Here is a 23570-nt window from a genome sequence, read left to right as displayed (position 1 = left end):
AGGAATCTCTCCGCTTTGCCCTCCGCACCCCTGTGGCTGCGCTCTCCTCCGTGGCTCTGAAGCTTCCCCCCCGCAACCCCCTGTCTCTGCCAGTGAAGGGCCTTCCTAGTGTGTGGAAACCTTTCCTCCTTCACAGCTCCCACCCAGAGGTGCAGGTCCCATCCCTATTCCTTTGTCTCAGTTTTTTCTTTTTTCTTTTGCCCTACCCAGGTACGTGGGGAGTTTCTTGCCTTTTGGGAGGTCTGAGGTCTTCTGCCAGCGTTCAGTAGGTGTTCTGTAGGAGTTGTTCCACAAGTAGATGTATTTCTGATGTATTTGTGGGGAGGAAGGTGATCTCCACGTCTTACTCCTCCGCCATCTTGAAGGTCTCCTTGTAAACTATCTTTTCAATGGTAGCTGTCTCCTGATCTGTTGGCCTCACTATACCTGAATAATACTAATAATATCTACATTTCAAAACAACCCCGTCTGTGCATGTGAGATAGTTTGTGTCTCTTGTAGAGAGAGACCAGCTACTTGTGTGGTTACAAGGAGAATGACTGAGTTCTTTCCTAAGTCAATCTGTCTAAAATGGGTAAAATGCCCACTCTTGAGCATTTGTTCTCAAATTTAGGTGCTCATCATATTGGCCTGGGGAGACGTGGGCTTCACCTTGCAGGCTGATTTTGCACAGTAGAGGGGACTCTGGGAATATGCAGTTAGGCTTTCACTTTGCAAAGCCTTTCACTACCTAGGAATCTTGATTAAAATGCAGATATCTTGACCACAGTCCCAGAGATTCTAATTTTCAGGGTCTAGGGAGGAACAGGGATATGCATTTTTAACAGGATCCTTGGTGATTCTGAAGACCCCTGCTCTGGCTGGTCATAAAGCGCTTTGAAATCTTTTAACAGCAGGTGCTTGGCTTCAATTCTGGGCTCTTGAAACCCCCAAATACAGAAGGGGCTCACTGCCCCCACTTTCGCTAGTGGAGAGAGAAAAACCCAGCTGGCAGGGCCACCTTTCTTGCTGGTCCTCTGCTCAGCTCATGTGGAGACTCTCTGGGAAGGTGAGAGGCCAGGGAGTAATTTAACACGGGAGAAGCTGCAGTTCAGCCCCTGACTTTCAGGCCATGCTCCGTGGAGTGCGGGTTCTGCAGAAGAGGACGGGGTACACCTGGGACCTTCTGTCCCTCCTCTGGTCCCGGAAAGTGAGGCCAACCCACGACCAGCAGTGCCCCTGCCTGCTCTGCTACCTGCCAGCCCACCTCCTCCCGGGGGTCCTGGATGGTCTCAGTGCATCTTTTGCTGTTGAGCCCCAGCTGAAGAGCAGTTATTATCAAACTGTAAAGGGCGTGTCCTGAGCATTTCAGCTTGCAGGGAGGCTGGACTCTGTGTCTGGACAGAGCCACCAGCTCTCAGGCACAGCGCTACACTCCTCAACTCTCCAAAGAGCCTGTCTTAATGGTGATATGCTTTCTGCACAAGCGAGGCTGTATTAACCAGAGGAAATGTCTGCCCTGTTCTCTTTCCTAATCTGGAGAACAGATCAGAGTAGAAAATTCTGGGCAAAGGCTTTGGCACTCAGAGTGTGAGGCCTGTCAGGACAAACCTCGATCATCCCCCCGTTTGTCCTGCAAGGAGGTCGTGGTGAGACAGGTTGGGACCTGGGCCTCTTTACTGCAGTGCCTGCAGCTGGACAAACGTCTCCTCCAGCAACAGAATACAAAGGAACTATAAGGGACTAAAAATAACTGCATGCATAGGTAGTCGGGGCAAATTATGAACAGTACAATACAAAAAGGCCAAAACCCAGCTGCCACTTCTGAGGGCCTGGGAGCAAAAGCAGGGTCCTGAGCATGATCCCTGAGCACAGCACCACCAAGGGGGTGGGCAGACCACCTAAGCCCCACCCACCTCCACAAGCCCCACCCACTGATCTGCCTCCACCCTCACTGCTTAGCAAGGGAAACTGCTACTTGTTTTCATGCCCTTGTGCTACAGCAAGAGTCCCAGTAAAGCCTTGCCTGAATTTCTCGTCTGGCCTCTTTTATCAATTTCTATTGATTAAAGAGTCTGAGAACCCAGGTTGGTAACAATGGGATGAAGGAAACTGGGCATTTCTGTTTTGGAGGAAGCCCCTGCTTTCATTGCCCCAGTGTCACCTGAAACCCTTTAGAAATAGACAAGACTGAGGCCTTCTATGGCCCAGGGAAGGCCCACAGACCTCTCCCGCCATCTGCCCATCCTTCTGTCCATCCCAGCTCGTGTTTCAGGATTCTTTTTGCGTCATGAGTGGCGATAGGCAGGGATGGTACTCTTGAGAGGCTGGAGGAGCATTACTCAGAGATCTCCTCTGCCATCTGAAAGAAATTTCCTGCCATTACTGATTTTTTGGTTTCTAGACAACTGGCTTTGAGGGTGCGATTTAGCCCATCATCACCTGGAACACTATACCAGTGCTTAAAAAAATTTTTTTTAATTGAAATATAGTTGATTTCCAATGGTGTGTTAGTTTCAGGTATACGGCAAAGTGATTCAGTTTTATACACATATATGTGTATGTATGTATACATGTGTATATATATATATATTCTTTTTTAGATTCTTTTCCATTATAGATTATTACAAGATATTGAGTATAGTTCCCTGTGCTATACAGTAGGTCCTTGTTGGTTATCTATTTTATATACAATAGTGTACATATTTTAATCCCAAACTCCTAATTTATGCCTCCCCCCCTTACCCCTTTGGTCACTATAAGTTTGTCTTCTATGTCTATGAGTCTGTTTCTGTTATGTAAATAAGTTCATTTGTATCTTTTTTTTAGATTCCACGTATAAGTGATATCGTATGATATTTGTCTTTGTCTGGTTTACCTCGTATGATAATCTCTAGGTCCATCCATGTTGCTGCAAATGGCATTATTTCATTCTTTTTTATGGCTGAGGAATATTCCATTGTATGTATGTGCCACATCTTCTTTATCCATTCATCTGTCAGTGGACATTTAGGTTGCTTCCGTGTCTTGACTGTTGTGAATAGTGCTGCTATGAACATTGGTACGTGAGCGCTTTTTTAGCTTCAAGCTGCTCATGAATGCCCTGGGGATCTTGTTAAAGTGCGTATTCTGCCTCGGCAGATCCAGGTGGGGCTGCGGGGAATGTGCATCCCTAGCCAGCTCCCAGGTACTGCTGCTGCTGCTAGGACCACACTTGGAGGGGTCGCCTTAGAAACGTGCCCACACTGAGTTCTTTTCATTAGTGCTGATGCTCAGGTCCTGGGGAAGTGTGCATTTGCCAAGTGGAAGTTGACTGAAGCCCATCAGCAGTGGGCAGATGAGCCAACGCTGCCTCTTGTCACCAGCTTTCAGCAGTGAACCCGCAGGGCTCTGGGCACTGTTGGGCCCCTCATTAGCCTCTGGGCTTGTCAAAACTGTGTTTACATGATTGAACCCTGGGAACAAAAGAATAAGTCTAAGCACAGGGTACCGTTTTTCCAGGGCCGATAAATACCATTTGGTTGAGCTAAGTATCCTCTAATGAACAGAAGAGTCATCAGTTAAAATCCCAATGGCTCCTCAGTTCTCTGGTGTCCTCCACCTTCCTGTCTTTTGTTTGTGGGAATTGACAAGGCACAGGGAAAAGCAGTGAACACTTGGAAGATGCTTAGCACCACAGAAGAGCAAGTTCACAGTCTTGGGAGAATGAATAGTAATGCGCAGATACCACTTACTAGCCTAATGTGGCATATCTCTTCCTGTTTCAGATTCCATGCATTCGCAGAGAGAACAGAGTGCGTGGAACTTCCTGCCTTCCCCATTAAGGATGGCGACAGTGTAATTACTTGGAATTCAAGGAAACTGAAAGGAAAACTCCCTCCAGGTACCTGGGATGGAAAAGAAACACAGTGTTCTTTATGTCTTAATAACTTCAGATGATCCCTAGCCTTAGCACTAGGGCGGGACTCACTGTATCTTTTGTATTATTCATGTGGTGCAAGGGCAGAGTTCATGGATGTTAATGGGGAATTTGGCAGCCTGGCAACCAGGCATAAGTGTATGACCTAGGGAAGTGGCCTCAGTGAGATGTGTTTCCTAACTTGGGAAACTTCTGGAGACGTGGCCCCGGGCGTGTCAGCGCACTCTTAGTGCTTGGCAAGGCAGAGCTGCTCTGTTGCCCAGGTTGGCTGGAAGCTGTAGCGAGGATGCCCTCACTTCTTGTGGGTTTTCTGCTGCCTCCCCATCAGTGATGGCGGTGTTTCTAGATGCACATGAGGGATGGACCTGCCTCCTGTGAGGGCCAAGGCCACACAGGAACCTCTATGGAGGCTGAATGAACTTCCCCTTTCATTCAAAGGATGTGATCAGAGAGTTTAACAGGCGTAGAGAATAAGGTCAGGAAATCAGTGAGAAGTAGTACTGTGATTCGGGAAACCAGGACTAGAAGGTTCCTCAGAAAGCAGGAGATGGGAGTTTCTTTGGGGAGCTGATGAAATTGCCAAGTGCCAAATACACTGAGTATAACTCCGTGGAGAAGAGCAGGGAAGGCAGCTCCTGTGGGACTGTGGCATGCTGCAGCGCAGGGGTAGTTAGAAGTCTGAGAAAGCCCATCCCCACCTCCACCTTGCTGCTCATTTGTACTAATCAACAGAAGGCTTTCTAGCTTCAAACAAGGCAGGAATTACTCTTTGGGGGTTGTTTGGGGCTGGGGGAGAAGCTGCAGGGTACACGTGCTTGTAAGTTTCCTCTGTTTACATAACAGTGTTGCAAAGGCTCCTGGGAGAAGGGCCCTGGGACTGGGTAGGAGGCACTTGCAATCCCGGTCTAGGGGGTCAGGTGGAGACCCAGGCAGGGGGTTGAATCACAGAGTGTGTCCTAGACACACACTTTGTGGATTCAGATTCTTAGTGCCCCAAAGCAGAGCTGGGGAGAGGTTCCCGTCGAGCTCGTCAGGGCCGCTGCCTTAGGTAACTTACAGCTTTGCTCTGATGGTGAGGTGGACATCTCCAGGGAATTTGAGAAAATGTCAATTGATAAGCAAGATTGATGGTAATCTAAGAAAAAAAATAATTTAGGATGTATGCCATGCCTTTGGAAGTAATTTACAAGATTAAGCCTAGTGGGCAATGAATCAATGAAGGTAAAGAATGTGAGATGTCACCAGCTCCCCAAGGTGTGCCAGTGACCATAAATGGGGTTGAATTTGGGCCTATGTGTTCCTTGGCAACTTAGTTATAGAGGGAAGCATGTCTGGCTGCATAGCTTACATTTTCAACAACTACCATCTTTCCAACCCTTGTGAAGCATACAAATCAAATTACAGATAAAAACATTTTTCTTAGAGTGAAATGCTCAGAGCGTGGCCTGCCGTTCTAATGCCATTTCAGTGATCACATGTTCTGAATTTAGGAAGAGTGTCCCAGATCCTAAATATGTGATCTTGTCTCCTCAATCCATCAGAATGTCCCAGAAATGCCAACATTTCAGAGCCTACCTCTCCCACTCAAAAACTGGCCAGAAATCCTTGAGACGATTTTTGTTTGGGAAATGTGTGGTTTTCAACCTCAGTTGGGCTCAGAGGCAGTTCTCCAATCTTTCCCTGATCAGTTTCCCCTCCCTGCTTCTCCATCATTTGTCTCAAGCATTTATCAGTATGAGTTTCCTCAGGCCCTCTCTAGCTTGGGAAGGGAGGGTGTCTCCTCGGGAGATAATTTTGCCTTCTGTGGTGTAGAAAAGACAGACTATCAAGTGAGGGGCTAGAGAAGCATTGCTCAGAGAAGTGAACTGGCAACTGAAAGAAATGTCCTACTGTTTCTGACATTGAGGTTTCTAGGTAATTGGCTTTTTAGCCTGTGAGTTACCATCACCCCATGTACCACATCAATGCAAAAAACCTCTGTAGTCAAAATAATAGTTTTAAAAATTGTTGTGAAATGTACGTAACATAAAATTTACCATTGTAGCCATTTCTAAGTGTTAAGTATATTCCCTAAATTCGGTAGTGAGGTGTCAGGTACATTCACCTTGTTGTGCAACCCGGTCTCCAGAACTCTCTCCATTTCGGAAAATTGAAACTCTGTACCCATTAAACAACTTCCCATTTGTCCCTCCCCACAGCCCTCAGCACTTAACATTCTACTTTCTGTCTCTGAATCTGGCTGCTCTAGATACCCCATATAAGTGGAGTCATACAATATTTGTCATTCTGTGACTGGCTTATTTTATTTAGCATAATGTTCTCAAGGTTCATCCATGTCATAGCATGAGTCAGAATTTCCTTCCTTTTAAGGGCTGAATAATATTCTGGGGTGTGTGTGTGTGTGTGTATGTGTGTGTAGGGTGCAATATCTCATACTACCTCATGACATGATCCCAGCCATCCACATCTCCTGAAGCGAATCTCTCTGTTTCTAGAAAGGAATGGCTTCTCACCTGCACGAGGGCGGGGCTGGATCACTGGCTTGCACCGGGATCCCAGGACGTTGGCAGCACTTGGCTGGGTGGGTCATAATCTCAGGCTCCCAGGAGTTGAGTTCATGAACCTGGGCACTGAGTAGACTTCTCCCCTTTCCCTTCCAGGGATGACTTTCTGCCTTAGAAATTCTGCTTTCTTGCGGCGCAGGCTCCATCCCGTGTAGGAATGCTCCATCAGCCTCGGATGGATTCCCCTCACTGCGGGGAGCAGGATCTGTGATTTAGATGTAAGAAGCGTGGGGGATTTAATAGGGCAGGTGACGCTGACCTGAAGCTGTAGCTCTACACTTTTCCTCCTCATCGCCATCCTTCCCCTTGGCTTTCCGCCCACAGTTGGCTGGGTTCCTGCTCATGTTTATATTCACGGGGCGTACAGCAGGGGGATGGCTGCTCTCTTGTGTAGCCAGCACCTTCCATGTAGGTGTCCTTGCCTCTTTCTCTGTTTAACTACTCTCTTTGCCTATTGACCGGGGAGGGGAAAGGGTACCAACAGAGCCTAGATTGCTGTGGGACCAGAGTGATGATGCTACCTTCTGGAGCTCCGCTGTGCCACCCAGTCCCCTGAAGTCTGGCTTTCCTTCCCTGTTAATGAGTGTGGGTTCTCTTCACAGTCTCTGTGTACTGTGAAATATTCATCTCACTTATAAGCAAAATAAAACAGAGGCATGTTGACCTTCCCCGAACTCCAGGCAGTTTTCCTTGGAAAAGATTTCTCTCCAGGACTGAGCAACGCTTTGCCCATTCTTGCCCTGGGTCTGGGCTCTCCCTCCCCCACAGTCTCCTAGCAGTCTCTGACCGCAGGTTAAGGGGTAGGCCTGATGGACAGGTAGTGGGGGTCTCCTTGTCTTGGCACTTGGCTTGTAGGGATCTGTGGACAGTGCGCCTGCCTATCTTCCTGAAGTCTTTAAACATGGTGTTACTGAATGCAAGTTCATGTGCCTGATCCATAGTGAGGCCAAACAGTACAGAAATGTCAGAGTTTGGAGCAGAGAAAGGTTTACTGCAGGGACGCACAAGGAGATGGGTGGCTTGTGCCCAAAAAAACCCCGAACTCCTTGAAGGGTTTCAGCAAAGCACTTTTAAAGGCCAGGTGAGGGAGGGGTGTGGTTAGTTGTTGCAGACTTCTTGGTGTTGGATTCCTTTGCTCTTGCAGCTGTCCACATAGGTCAGGTCACGATGTTCCTGTAAACCTCCAAAAAGACAAATGTTATTCTCTGTTCTGCAGCTTTTTATCTCTGTATGAATGGACTCTTAAAGGTCAGAGCCCTGAGAGTAGGCTATCCTGTATACTTCAGGCTATAGGCAACATTCTTTTACAAAAGGTGCAGAGCCAGCATGATTAAGCACAAACAACAAAGCACAAAGGGTTAAAATAAAAGGAACAGATCTAACATGGAGTCAGATTTGTTCTTCCCTATTACAGTGGCAGCCAGGGCTTGGCTGCAGTGATGGTCTTCATCTGTCCTGTCTAGTAGAGCTTTGGCTGCTGCTGCCGCTGCTGCTGAAATAGTCCTTCTTTCCTCAGAGTCTGAAATAGTGGCCTGAAAATCATCTTCTACACCCCTCTATTTCTGGGTCTTGTCAGGGAGTCAGGGAAACTAATAACTTAAGCAAACTCCAACAAGTGGCCTTTTTGCTGATTGCTTTGTGTCTGATCAGGACTTCAAAGTATTCTGTGATATTCTTTGAAACTCGGTTTCATCCCAGGCCACCGGTGTTCCCCAAGCCAGCAGTGACTTCTGAGAGGGAACACCCCTCACACTCCAGTTCCTCCTGGGTTATAGCCATCCACTGGAGATGAACTGGCTCCGGTGTAATGGTTTGTGGGGGGACACTGCCCACTGCTCCTGGCAGGCTCAAGTGAGGCCCCCTAAGTGGCAGATATGAATGTCTGGTCACAAAAACAAGTCCAGCCAGACACTTTCTTTGATTTCTAGAATTCAGTTTAATTTTTGATTCCAGTGCCCTTCTATCCCAGTGGATTGGGGGGAAATTAACCCCAGTCATTCCCAGGGACTCCTCCTGAGCTTTTCCCACAGCTTGGAGATCCTAGGCAGTGCTAAGGCATCGGGAGGGGTCTCTAGTAATTAGACATCTCTTCCTGCAAACCGCCCTATAAATACCCATTGTCCCTGTCTCACGGCCACTCCAGGTTGAGCGGTTCTCTGCTGCTCCCATGATGGCTTTGGATGTGGGAGTCGTTTGCAGACTCTGCCCCACCCTCGTTCACCCTGCGCCTTCCTCCCAAGGTGCTGCAAAGACACGGAGCCAGTTCCCACCCTCTCCTGGGATGCTCTCCTCCTCTCCCCCAAGCCAAGGGGAAACTCCTTCTAATCTGGGATGACTCCTCTCTACCTCCTGCTTCTTAAAGCTGCCTGCTCTGTAAACCCCAGCGCCTCTCCTCAGGGGTTAGGCTTAAAAAGAAAAAGCCAGAATGTCTTGCAGCCTATTTCATCTTTCTGCTGTGCCTTCTTTGGGGCAAGGAGAATGGCTGCTTGAATGTGGAGGGAGTGGGTGGGGAAGAGAAAGTATAGGGAGAACAGATTACCATCAAAAATATGATCCAATGACACGCATAAATACGACCTTTTTATAAGAGTGAAACCCTAACCCCAGGATGGGTTTTCTGTGGAGGTAGATAATATAACTAGTTACTTTGTTTTTTGATTTTATAAAATAACACTTCAGGAATCAATGCTGGAGAATGGAAAATGGAGAGTTCGTGTGCTATTAAGTTGGCGCCACATGTAGCTTTGGAGCTGCTCTGTTAAATATGGGAGCCACTGACCACATGTGGCTACTGAGCACTGAAATGTGAGTCCAATTTGAGATGTGCTGTAAGTATAAAATACACCCTGGATTTCAAAGACTGAGTGAGGAAAAAATGTAAATTATGACATGAATAGTTTTTAATATAGATTATATGTCAAAATGATAATATGAACATATGGGTTACATCAAATATATTAATAAAATTAAGTTTTTTCTAAGATTTGGCTACTAGAAAATTGGAAATTATACATGTGGTTCACCTACTATTGAATTAGTATTGGATAGCGCTGCTCTAGGGCCATGCTAGCTGCCCCGTCGATTAAGTAGCTATGTAACTTTGGGAAAGTCATTTAACCTTTCTGCTTCCTTTCCTCATCTATAAAATGGGAATAATAGATTGTTATTATTATATTATATTATGCTATATTATATTATATTAATTGTGTTAAATGATGAGGAGACAGAGAGGAATAAGGCACTGTCCTATGTTCAATGAACTCAAATGCAGTAAAATCAAGAGCCTGGGCTTTGGAGTCAGGCCTGGGTTTGGATTTGTCACTTAGCTGTGTGATCGTGGTTAAGGTACTTAACTAATCTGAGCTTTGGCTTTCTTATTTATGAACGGGGATGATGATGTTTACCTTATGGGTTGTTAGGAATAGATATATATATATGCGTGTGTGTATATATGTGTATATGTGTGTATATACTGTATGAAACACTTTGTGTATACACACACACACACACACACACACACAGTGTTTTATGTAGTGCCTGGCACATAGTTAGCCAGTCAATAATTATAACTGCTGTTATTGCCATGACCATCATCATCCTGTGGGTTACCCTACTGTTATTACCACTAGGTAAGCAACTTAAAGACTAAGTTTTTTTTATCACCTTTACTTTTCTTCTGTCATCCCAATTCTCATGTTTGTTTTAGTTTTAGTTCTGCTATTAAGTACATTCTGTTCTCACTTGTAGTCCATCTCCTTTGGTTTCCCCAGCCACCTCTTGGTTGGCTAAAATTTATCTTCTAATAGTTTCCTCAAGGAGGGAATCAGAGGAACAATAGTCCCAGGGTTTCCAAATGTTCTTTTCTACGTCTTTATACTTAAAGGACAACTTGGCTGGATAGAAAGCCCTTGGCTCACTTTTTGTTTGTCTTGTGTGTGTTACGGGTTGTGCTGCGGTGTCTTCTCATAGTGTGTGCTGCCGAGAAGAAATCCAAGGCCAACTTGATTTTTTTCTTTTGTAAGTGACTTTATCTTTTTGCCTGGTTGCTCAGAGGTTTCTTTTATTCCACCAGCTTTATTGAGTTAAAATTGACATATAGTATTGTGAAAATTTAAGGTGTACAATGTGATGAGGTAGTACACATATATATATTGTGAAATGATTATCACAATAAGCTTAGTTAACGCATCCATCACCTCACATAATTACATTTTTGTGTGTGTGGTGAGAACATTCAATTAGCAACCTTCAAGTGTATAATACTGTATTGTTAAATATAGTCACCACGCTGTACATTAGATCCCCAGGACTTATTCATCTAATAACTGAAAGTTTGCACCCCTTGACCAATTTCTTCCCATTTCTCTCAGCCCCAGCCCCTGGCAACCACCATTCTACTCTCTCTTTCTATAAGTTTGGCTTTTTTTGTTTCCACATGTACGTGAGATCATACAGTATTTGTCTTTCTCTATCTGACTTATTTCACTTTGCATAATGCCCTCAAGGTCCATCCATGTTGTTGCAAATGACAGGATTTCCTTCTTTCTCATGGATGAGTAATATTGCATTGATATACTTCAAATTATTATACCCATAAAAAATATATAAAATCACATTTTCTTTATCCATTCATCTGTCAGTGGATGCTTCAGTTACTTCCATGTCTTGAATATTGTAGATAATTCTGGAATGAACATGGGAGTGTAGATATCTCTTCAAAATAGTGATTTCATTTCCTTTCTCTATATACCCAGAAGTGGGACTGCTGGATCATATGATAGTTCTATTTTCAATTTTTTTGAGAAACCTCCATCCTGTTTTCCATAGTGGCTTCACCAATTTACATTTCACACCAACAGTGCACAAACATTCCCTTTTCTCTACCTCCACACCAACACTGTTGTCTCTTGTCTTTTTGATAATAGCCATTCTAACAGTTGTGCGGGGATATCTTTTGCATTTCCCTGGTAATTAGTGATGTTGAGCACCTTTCCATGTATCTGTTGGCCATTTGTATGTCTTTTCTTGAAAAATATCTATTCAAATCCTTTGTCCATTTTAATTGGATTGTTTGTATTTTGCTATTAAGTTGTATGAGTTCCTTATATATTTTGCATATTAACTTCCTCTAAGATAGATGGTTTGTGAATATTTACTTCCGTTCTGTAAGTTGCCTTTTGTTTTGCTGATTGTTTCTTTTGCTGTGCAGAAGATTTTTAGTTTGGTGTAGACCCACTTGTTTATTTTTGCTTTTGTTGCTTGCTCTATTGGTGTCATATCCAAAAAAATTGTTGCCAAAACCAGTATCACGGAGCTTTCCCCCTTTGTTTTCTTCTAGTATTTTACAGTTTCAAGTCTTATGTTTAAGTCTTTAATCTGTTTCAAGTTAATTTGGTAAGTGGTATAATATAGGTGTCCAATTTCATTCTTCCGCATGTGTATATTCAGTTTTTCCAACACCATTTATTGAAGAGACTATAATTTTTCTATTGAGGATTCTTGGCTCCCTTGTCAGGTATTAGTTGACTGTATATGCACGGGTTTATTTCTGGGTTCTTTATTCAGTTCCATTGGTCTGTGTGTCACTTTTATGCCAGTACCATATTGTTTCGATTACTATTCTGTTGTAATAGAGCTTAAAATCAGGAATTATGATGCCTCCAGCTTTGTTCTTATTTCCCAGGATTGCTTTGGATATTCAGGGTCTTATGTGGTTCCATATGAATTTTAGGATTGTTTTTTCTATTTCTGTGAAAAATGCCTTTGGAATTTTTAAAAATTAATTAATTAGTTAATTAATTTAATTTTTGGCTGCGTTGGGTCTTCGTTGCTACTCACAGGCTTTCTCTAGTTGCAGCGAGCGGGGACTACTCTTCATTGCAGTGCATGGGCTTCTCATTGCGGTGGCTTCTCTTTCTGGGAGCACAGGCTCTAGGTGCGCGGGCTTCAGTAGTTGTGGCATGCGGGCTCAGTAGTTGTGGCTCGTGGGCTCTAGAGCGCAGGCTCAGTAGTTGTGGCGCACGGGCTTAGTTGCTCCGCGGCATGTGGGATCTTCCTGGACCAGGGCTAGAACCCCTGTCCCCTGCATTGGCAGGCAGATTCTTAACCACTGTGCCACCAGGGAAGCCCCCTTTGGAATTTTAATAGGAATTGCCTTGAATCTATAGATGGCTTTGGGTAATATAGACATTTTAACAATATTAATTATTCTGATTCACAAACAAGAGATATTTTTCCATTTATTTGTGTCTTCATCAATTTATTTTATCAATGTCTTATAATTTGTCAGTGTACAGATCTTTCAACATCTTGGTTAAATTTGTTTCTAAGTATTTTATTATTTTTGATGCTATTATAAGTGGGATTGTTTTCTTTATATCTTTTTCAGATAATTTGTTGTTAGTATATAGAAACACAAGTGATTTTTGCCTGTTGATTTTGTATCCTGCAACTTTACTGAATTTGTTTATTAGTTCTAACAGGTTTTTTGGTGGAGTTTTTAGGGTTTTCTATATATAAGATCATATCATCTGCAAACAGACTATTTTACTTCTGCCTGTCTGATTTGGATGTATTTATTTATTTTTCTTGACTGATTGCTCTTGCTAGGACTTCCAGTACTGTGCTGAATGGGAGTAGTGAGAGTGGAAACTCTTTTCTTGTTCCTGATCTTAGTGGGAAAGCTTTCAACCTTTCACCACTGAGTATGTTAGCTGTGAGTTTGTCATATATGGTTTTTATTATGTTGAGGTATGTTCCTTCTGTACCCAATTTCTTGAGAGTTCACTTTGTGTTCATTTATCATGAAAGAATGTTGAATTTTGTGAAATGCTTTTTCTACATCTATTGAGAGAATCATGATTTGGTGTATCACATTTATTAATTTGTGTGTGTTGAACAATCTTTGCATCCCAGGGATAAATCCTACTTGATCATGGTGTATAAACCTTTTAATGTGCTGTTGAATTTGGTTTGCTAGTATTCTGTTGAGAATTTTTGCATACATATTCATTAGTGATATTAGTCTATAGTAAACTTTTCTTGTAGTGTCGTTATTTGGCTTTGGTATAAGGGTAGTGCTGGCCTCATAAAATGAGCTTGGAAGTGCTCCCTCTTTTTCAGTTTTTTGGAAGAGCTTGAGGAGGATTGGTATTAATTCTTAATCTGTTCAGATTTTCTTTCTTTTTTTTTTTTTTTACAATTTAGATTGGTTTAATCTTGAAATGTAATCCAGTAAGACTAAAAACTAAACATTTCAGGTCCTGTACCAAATAGTAAAATACTCGAAGGCTTTCAGGATCCTTTGACTGATTAAACATCAATAAGAGAACCTATTTTTGATGTGGTAAAAGAAATGTGTTCATCTCCAATTACAATTTCAACCTCCTGCCTGCCAGCCCTGTCAGAGGGAGGCCACAAAGCATCATCTTCTTTTGTAATTTACTGTCATCAATAATTCTCTTCAGTTCTTCCATTACACTCTTGTGTACATAAGCCTCCCTTCTGATCATGACATCATTTTTATAATTGCTGTTGTTGGCATATCTAAGTTTTCCATCCGGCCAAAACTCAAACTCCAGAAACTTGTATCCAAACTTGCCCTTGTGCCCTACATAGTAGCGTAGGTAGAAATCACTGGCCATAGCTATCCTTGTCCCCGAAAAGCCCACTGAAGGCCCAGCTGACGTGCCTCCAGGCACCTGGCCCAGATTTTCTTTTTCTTCATGATTCTATTGGTAGTTTCTATATTTCTAGGAATTTATCCATTCTTTTAGGTTATCCAGTTTGTTGGCATGTGATTATTTATAATAGTCTCTTATGATCCTTTGTATTTCTATTGTGTCATATTTAGATTTCATTTCTAATTTTATTTGAGTCTTTGCTCTTTTTTTGGGGGTGGGGGGGTGGGTCCATATGGTTTATTGAATGTATGGATGGAGAGAAAATGATGATGATGAGCAGCTGCCAACTCAAGAAAAAAACTCTTGGTTATTGAAGTCATCCAGGCACAGTAGCGGGACCAGGGCCAGGCTTCCCTGTCCACGGCTCTCCAAGGGCACTGCTGTCAGGACTCAGAGCCAGCCAAAGGGGACGCCAAGCCCCCAGTCACAGCGCTTTGCCCCTGATCTCTCATGCTGGGTGAACAGTTCTCCTGTGATGCTCTGAGCAGGCAGCAGGGAGCTCTTCACGTGGAGACCTCACTGTCCATTCTCTGCCCCACTGGTGTCCACGAACTATAGGAATCTTGGGGAGAAATACCAGCAATCCCAGATCCCAAGTCACCCCAAGGTCACTGACTCATGGGACTTCCTCAACAATCTCCAGATCTAAGGCTGACCTGTTATCTGGGAGCCAGACATGCCTCTTGGGGGCACCATGTTGCATCTGTGGATTCTACTAAGCAAAGGCACTGTCACAGGGTTTCTACCTCCCACCGAACCGACCTGAACTCGTTCTAGTGTGAGATCCAAATATAGATGTATTGACTGGTTTCTGCCAAGAGACTCCTTAACTTTAAAGACAAAGTGAACCCCTGCAATCTGGGCGCTAGCCTGGTCACCATATCACAGGGGGGCCAGCAAAGGCCTGAGCTCTGAAGGGAATGGCAGGAGAAAAAAGATAGTGTGTGAAAGATCCAGGGTTCGGAAGGGACAACTGGGCCCTTCAAACATGGAAAAATGTCTTTCAGTAACTCCTCTCCCTGCACTATCGATGACCAGGGCACAGGCAACCCATGATCACTGAGTCTTTGCTCTTTTTTTCTTAGTCTAGCTAAAGGTTCGTCAATTTTATCTTTTCAAAATACCATCTTAGTTTTGTTGATCTTTTCTATTGTTTTCCCTGTCTATATTTCATTTATTTCTGCTCTGATCTTTGTTACTTCTGCCATCTTTGGACTCATTTAGTTCTTTAGTTCCTTGAGGTGTAAAGTTAGGTCATTTTTCTGTGATCTTTCTTTTTATCTTTTAAATGTAGGTGCTGTTGCTATACATTTCCCTCTTAGAATGGCTTTTGCTGCATTCCATAAGTTTTGATATTTTTTTTTCTGTGTTTCCATTTCTATTTGTTTCAAGATATTTTTTGATTTCTCTTTTGATGTATTCTTTGACTCATTTTTTGTTCAGGAGTGTGTTGTTTAATTTCCACACATTTGTGAATTTTCCATTTTCCTCCTTTGATTAATTTCTAGTTTCATACTGTTATGGTTGGAAAAGATACTTGGTATGATTTCAGTTTCCTTACATTTGCTAAGGCTTATTTTGTGGCTTAATATATGATCTATCCTGGAGAATGTTTCAGATGCAATTGAGAAGTATGTATATTCTGGTGCTGTTGGTGGTTTGTTCTGTATGCATCTCAGGTCCATTTGGTCTAAGGAATAGTTCAAGTACAGTGTTTCCTTATTTACTTTCTGTCTGGGTGATGTAACCATTGTTGAATGTGGGGTATTGAAGTTCCCTACTATTATTGCATTGTTATCTATTTCTCCCTTCAGTTCTATTAATATTTGCTTTAAATATTTAGGTGCTTCAATGTTGGGTGCATATATATCTACAATTGTTATATCCTCTTAATGACTTGGTCCCTTTATCACTTGGTCCCTTTTTATATAGCGACCTTCTTTGTCTCTTGTGACCAGTTTTGATTGAAAGGCTATTTTATCTGATATAAGTATAGCCACTTCTGCTCTCCTTTGGTTACCATTTGCATGGAACATCTTTTTTCATCCCTTCACTTTCAACCTATGTGTGTCCTTAAAGCTAAAGTGAGTCTCCTATGGGCAGCATGTTGTTGGATTTTTTTTTATCCATTCAGCCACTTTGTGTCTTTTGATTGGAGAATTTAGTCCATTTACATTTAATGTAATTATTGATAGATAAGGACTTACTATTACCATTATGTTATTTTATGACTTTTTAAGTTATTTTGTTCCTTTCTTCCTCTCTTACTGTCTTCCTTTGTGATTTATTTTTTGTAGTGGTATGCTTTAATTCCTTTATCTTTATTTTTTGTGTAACTACTAAAGGTTTTTGTTGTATTTTTTGTATATGTGTGGCTACCACAAGGCTTACATAAAACATCTTGTAGATATAACAGTCTATTTTAAGCTGATAACAACTTACTTTCAATTGCATACAAAACCACTACTCTTTTACTCTCTCCTCCCCACATTTTATGCTATTGATCTTTTTATCTGTGCATCCATTAACAAATTATTGTAGCTTATATACAGTATATAATTATAGCTTATACATATTGTAGCTTCTTTATTATTGTAGCTTATTATAGTTGTTTTTAATATTATTGTTTAACTTCTGTGCTAGAGATAAAAGTGATTTACACACCACCATTACAGCATTTGGGTATTCTAAATTGAACTATATAATTACCTTTACCAGTGAGTTTTATACTTTTATGTATTTTTAAGTTGTTACTTAGCATCCTTTCATTTCAACTCCCTTTAGCATTTCTGTAAGGTAGATGTAGTGATGATGAACTTCCTTAGCTTTTGTTTGTCTGTGAAATTCTTTATCTCTCCTTCATTTCTGAAGGACAGTTTTGCTGGGTATAGTTTTCTTGGTTGGCAGTTTTTTGCTTTTAGCACTTTGAATATTTCATATCATCCCATTCCCTCATGGCCTGCAGACTTTCTGCAGAGAAATCTGCTGATAGCCTTATGGGGTTCCCTTGTTTATGGTAAGTCATTTTTCTCTTGTTGCTTTCAAAATTTTCCCTTTGTCTTTGACTTTTTACATTTTGATGATAGTGTGTCTCAGAGTGATCTTCTTTGGGTTGGTCCTGCTTGGGGTCCTTTGAGATTCTTCTACTTAGATGTCCATATCTCTTTCTAGATTTGGGAAGTTTTCAGCTATTATTTCTTTAAATAATCTTTCTGCCCCTTTCTGTCTTTTCCTTCTGGGACTCCTATGTTGTGAATATTCATTTGCTTGAAGGTGTCCCATAATCCATACAGGTTTTCTTCACTCTTTTTCATTCTTTTTCCTTTTTGTTCTTCTAACTGGCTAATTTCAAATGATCTGTCTTCAAGTTTTCTGATTCTGCTTCACGATCAAGTCTGTTGTTGAGGCTCTCTATTGAATTTTTTAGTTCTGACATTGTATTCTTCAGGTTCAGGATTTCTGTTTTGGTTCTTTTTTATGGTTTCTATTTCTTTATTAAACTCATTTTGTTCATGCATTGTTTTCTTGATTTTGTTTAGTTATCTGTGTTCTTGCATTTCACTGAGTTTCTTTAAGATGATTATTTTGAATTCTTTTTCAAGTAATCTGTAGATCTCCATTTCTTTGGGGTCAGTTACTGGAACTTTATTAATTCCTTTGATGGTGTCATCTTTGCCTGATTCTTAATGATTCATGTAGCCTTGCATTGGTATCTGTACATTTGAAGAAGTATACACTTCTTCCAGTCTTTGCAGACTGGTTTCCATAGGTAAAAACCTTCTCCTGTCTGTTCCCTGGGCTGATGGACTACCTCTGGAATCTCAGTTGTGCTGGGTTAGACCCAGTTATATGGCTGTTGCTGGGTCTCTAGTGGGATCTTCAGTTGGCAGGCTTGTTATCAGGGGCTGGGACAGGTGTGGATCCTGTCTGGTCTCTGGGTGAATGGGACTGCCTCCAGTACCTTGTTCAGTAGGGTGTTCTGGGATAAGGATCCTCTTCAGGTTCCACAGTTGGGTCCTTAGACAGCAGGTCTATTACTAGGTGTGCAGGGGGCATGGCTCCCACTAGATCCCTGGGAGGACTGATGCCTGGTCACTGGATGAGCCCCTAGGTGGGCAGGACTGGCCCTGGACCATGTCTGGGAGGGGCTGGAATGGGGCCCCAGGGTTGTTTGAGATTCTATAGCCATGTTTGAGGTCTGCAGACCTGGCCCTGGAGGCACAGATGCATATGTCTCCCACCAGGTCCCTGGGCAGGTTGGGCTCAGTGGTGTAGACTGAGGCTGGGAGGGCCTGGAACTGAGTATAGGTCCTTTTCAGTCTCTTGGAGCACAGACAGTAGTGTGTACTACTGGGTCCCTTGCTGGCAGGTCTGCTGGTGGGCTGAAGCTGTGTTGAGGTTGGAGCCCAGTACAGGGCCCTTCTGGGGGTTCAGACTGGAGTGTCTCCCACTGGGGCCCTGGACCCTAAGGACTGCTGGCAGGTGGAGGCTGTGAGGGGGTTAGAGGCAAGTATGGGGCCCTTTCTGGATCTCTGGGGGTATAGACAGGTATGTCTCCTGCAGGATCCCTGTGCCAGCAAGACTGTGGACAATGGCTGGGATGGGCTGGAGCCCAATTACAGGGCCTATTCAGAATCTACAGTCTGACTGAGTTTGGGGGCTTACCTCCAGGGGCTCCCAGACTGTGGCCAAGAGGGGCTGGAACTGGTTCACGGGCCAGTTCAGGGTCCACAGCTGGGACCGAGGGCTGTATGTCTATTACCTGATGCTCGGGTGAACATGGCTCCTCCTGGGTCCTTTGGCATAGGGTGCTGGAGACAGGACCAAGCCAAACAGGGCTGTAGTCAAGTCCTCAGGGGCACAAAGCTGTTTCTGTTTCTGTAGCGGGGAGCATAGTTGGTAAGTCAGCAGCATGGGGCAGACCTGCCTTCTCAAAATACCTCTCCTTGGTCTTGGACTTCACAATCTCCTACCTGGATCCCAAAGCTCCTATGAGGCACTTTTGTCCGTGGGTGGATGCCAAATTATTGTTGTTGAGGCAGGGATATGATCAAGGGATATCTTATTCAGCCATTTTGTTCCAAAGGATTCTTTTTCTTATCTTTAAATCCATTAAGTCCTAGGATATGTCTCAACGTTGACTGCTGTGGTTGATATTCCCTGGTATGTAGTGTGCCCTTTAATGTGAACACCTAAGACTTCTATTTCAGGCAAGTTTCTTTGAATTATACTTTAAAATACTTCTTCTGCTCTGTTGTTTTATTTATTACTATTTTTAAATTTAACAAACACTTGGACATTGCTTGGAATATACCAGGCACTGTTCCAGCCTCTTATCAAATTTTAACCCACTTAAACTTCCTAACAGCCCTATGGAATAGGTACTAACATTATCCTCATTTTAGTGATGGGGAAACCAAGAAAGAAAGTGGTTAAGAAACTTGTCCAAATTCACATTCACTTCATTGACATGAAGTCAGACACTTCATTTTCTTAACCGTTGTGCCAGGCTGGTTTTCTTCTTTGGTGACTCACTTTATGTATAAAGTATGATAGCTCTCCTTTGACTGTCTCCTATTATTTTCTCTCTAATGTTTTAGAATACTTTATTTCTGCTTGTGTTCGCCTTGTCTAGTTTCTTATAGTGAGTTCCAGCGTATATTTTCTTTGTTGATTTCCCACCGTTTTCATCTTAATTTCTGTGATTTATTTTCTTCTTTCCTGACTTTTTCATATTTCATCTCTTCCTGTTGTCTTGCCATCACATTCTTGAGTTTTTGCATGTCTGCTTTGTTTTCTTCCTTCAAGGAGATGATAGCTTCATATATATTTTTAAATTCATTGTAAATATTGGATCATAATTTTCATGTATTCCCTGATAACGTTTTTAGTGAGTGTTATTCATCTCTTGATAATTTTGCTGCTCTTTCCCTCATTTTTTTCTCATGTTCTTCTTTGGATGCTATGTGCTGGCTTCCTCTTTATTATTCACCACTGAAAGGACACAAGATAGGTATCTGCTGGTGGTTCATATGGGAGATGGGGTGGGGAAGGGGCTATGCTTCATGGCTAAAGGCACTCTTCTTTGCTGTTACTGAGAGTGGTTCCTGCAAATAAGTTTTCTCTGGGTGATAGTTTGTGATGCTCTCCCTCTTGCCTTTCTGAACCAAGTTGGCAGACCCCAACTGATAAATGGGCAAAAGAAGTTAAATACAAAAATGTTCAATTTCACTACTGTTCACTACTAATTGACATTAATTTCTTTATCAAAGCAAATTCAGCTGGAAACAGTGAGATATTATTTTTTTGCTAATTCAGGTTCAGTGAGATGAGTATTCCTTATACACTGCTGATGTGACTTATATTGTCTTAAAACTTTTTTTGGAAAGCATCTCAGTGTGAGAGATTACCCCAAAATGTTTAATCATGTTGATCCGGTATTTTCACTACTAGAAATCTATCTCCCCCAGAAGTCTAAAGTACAGAAGGAAATACACCACCAAAAAAGATACTCACACCATTCACTTATGAACCTTTCTTTCTCCGGTGATGTATGTGGATTCCTTTGCAATATATCAATATTACATTCCTGTATGTGATGGGCTTGCCCTGGGCCATCTACTCTGCTTCATTGCCCTGTCACACTTTACTCTTGATTGGTAATGACCTTTTGAAATCCAATTTGTTTCTGTATCTGCCCTGTGTATTTACTGTAGATGTGAAAAATGGGTTTGATGTTATCCGAATAAACCTTCATTTTGTGTATTGCTGGACTGAATATTCTAAGTGGTGAGCACGTATATTCTCGGTTTCAACACACACTTTTTCAACATACACACATGTGAGCACATGTATTCTTGGTTTCTGTGCTGTCTTATTCAACACACGCTTTTTCTCATAATATACACTGGCTTTTAAAGCTTTTTATTTTTTGCCCCCAATACATTTTCCTTTCTTCCTTTCTCTTTTTTCTTTTCTCCACTCCTCCCCTACCCTGTTTCTTAGTATAGAGTTGGGTAGGTCCAGTGATATAATTTGAAAGCAAATAAAAGACTGAGTTGTGAGGAGACCTTCAAGATGGCAGAGGAGTGAGACCTGGAGATCGCCTTCTTCCCCACAAATACATCAGAAATACATCTACATGTGGAACAACTCCTACAGAACACCTAGTGAACGCTGGCAGAAGACCTCAGACTTCCCAAAAGGCAAGAAACTCCCCATGTACCTGGGTAGGGCAAAAGAGAAAAGAAAAAACAGACAATAGAATAGGGATGGGACCTGCACCAGTGGGAGGGAGCTGTGAAGGAGGAAAGGTTTCCACAGACTAGGAAGCCCCTTCACTGGCGGAGACTGTGGGTGGCGGAGGGAGGAAGCTTCGGAGCCACAGAGGAGAGCGCAGCCACAGGGGTGCGGAGGGCAAAGCAGAGAGATTCCCGCACAGAGGATCCGTGCTGACCAGCACTTACCAGCCCGAGAGGCTTGTCTGCTCCCCCGCCGGGGCGGGTGGGGGCTGGGAGCTGAGGCTCGGGCTTCGGTCGGATCGCAGGGAGAGGACTGGGGTTGGCTGCGTGAACACAGCCTGAAGGGGGCTAGTGCGCAACGGCTAGATGGGAGGGAGTCCGGGAAAAAGTCTGGAGCTGCCGAAGAGGCAAGAGACCATAGTTTCGGGGTGTGCGAGGAGAGGGGATTCAGAGCACCGCCTAGATGAGCTCCAGAGACGGGCGCGAGCCATGGCTATCAGCGCGGACCCCAGAGGCGGGCATGGGACGCTAAGGCTGCTGCTGCAGCCACCAAGAAGCCTGTGTGCAAGCACAGGTCACTATCCACACCTCCCCTCCCAGAAGCCTGTGCAGCCCGCCACTGTCAGGGTCCTGAGATCCAGGGACAACTTCCCCAGGAGAACTCACAGCGTGCCTCAGGCTGGTGCAACGTAATGCTGGCCTCTGCTGCCCCAGGCTGGCCCCGCATTCCATACCCCTCCCTCCTCCAGGCCTGAATGAGCCAGAGCTCCCTAATCAGCTGCTCCTTTAACCCCGTCCTGTCTGAGCAGAGAACAGACGCCCTCAGGTGACCTACATGCAGAGGCGGCGCCAAATCCAAAGCTGAACCTCAGGAGTTGTGCGAACAAAGAAGAGAAAGGGAAATCTCTCCCAGCAGCCTCAGGAGCAGCGGATAAAATCTCCACAATCAACCTGATGTACCCTGCATCTGTGGAATACCTGAATAGACAACGAATCATCCTAACTTGAGGCGGTGGACTTTGGGAGCAAGATATGACAAAGAAAGAAAACTACAGGCCAATATCACTGATGAATATAGGTGCAAAAATCCTCAACAAAATACTAGCAAACAGAATCCAACAGCACATTAAAAGGATCATACACCATGATCAAGTGGGGTTTATCCCAGGAATGCAAGGATTCTTCAATATATGCAAATCAATCAATGTGATACACCATATTAACAAATTGAAGGAGGAAAACCGTATGATCATCTCAAAAGATGCAGAAAAAGCTTTTGACAAAATTCAACACCCATTTATGATAAAAACCCTCCAGAAAGTAGGGATAGAGGGAACTTACCTCAACATAATAAAGGCCATATATGACAAACCCACAGCCAACATCGTTCTCAGTGGTCAAAAACTGAAACCATTTCCACTAAGATCAGGAGCAAGACAAGGTTGCCCACTCTCACCACTATTATTCAACATAGTTTTGGAAGTTTTAGCCACAGCAATCAGAGAAGAAAAAGAAATAAAAGGAATCCAAATAGGAAAAGAAGAAGTAAAGCTGTAACTGTTTGCAGATGACATGATACTATACATAGAGAATCCTAAAGATGCTACCAGAAAACTACTAGAGCTAATCAATGAATTTGGTAAAGTAGCAGGATACAAAATTAATGCACAGAAATCTCTTGCATTCCTGTACACCAATGATGAAAAATCTGAAAGAGAAATTAAGGAAACCCTCCCATTTACCATTGCAACAAAAAGAATAAGATACCTAGGAATAAACCTACCTCTGGAGACAAAAGACCTGTATACAGAAAACTATAAGACACTGATGAAAGAAATTAAAGATGATACAAACAGATGGAGAGATATACCTTGTTCTTGGATTGGAAGATTCAGTATTGTGAAAATGACTATACTACCCAAAGCAATCTCCAGATTCAATGCAATCCCTATCAAACTACCAATGGCATTTTTCACAGAACTAGAACAAAAAATTTCATAATTTGTATGGAAACACAAAAGAACCCAAGTAGCCAAAGCAATTTTGAGAAAGAAAAACAGAGCTGGAGGAATCAGGCTCTCTGACCTCAGACTATACTACAAAGCTACAGTAATCAAGACAGTATGGTACTGGCACAAAAACAGAAATATAGATCAATAGAACAGGATAGAAAGCCCAGAGATAA

At 42.9% G+C, this 23570-nt stretch overlaps 1 protein-coding gene and 1 pseudogene across 2 annotated transcripts in view; one reads left to right on the top strand and one right to left on the bottom strand.

Annotated features, from left to right (window-relative positions):
• The window catches only part of VWA3B (von Willebrand factor A domain containing 3B), a 211000-nt gene that overhangs the window by 41968 nt on the left and 145462 nt on the right, over positions 1 to 23570 (top strand). Inside the window, 1 exon segment of the mRNA XM_082356117.1 lies at positions 3747 to 3862. Coding sequence (XP_082212243.1) covers positions 3747 to 3862 — 116 coding nt within the window.
• On the bottom strand, positions 3869 to 21597 carry LOC309611573 (protein mago nashi homolog pseudogene; annotated as a pseudogene). The gene has a single exon. The product of its transcript is annotated as a protein mago nashi homolog pseudogene (transcript).

This window comes from Balaenoptera borealis (genome assembly GCF_965194805.1).
Source record: "Balaenoptera borealis genome assembly, chromosome: 15".
NCBI classification, from domain to species: Eukaryota; Metazoa; Chordata; class Mammalia; order Artiodactyla; family Balaenopteridae; genus Balaenoptera; species Balaenoptera borealis.
Note: the sequence above shows the minus strand (reverse complement) of the source record. Positions and strands in the feature narration are given on the sequence as shown.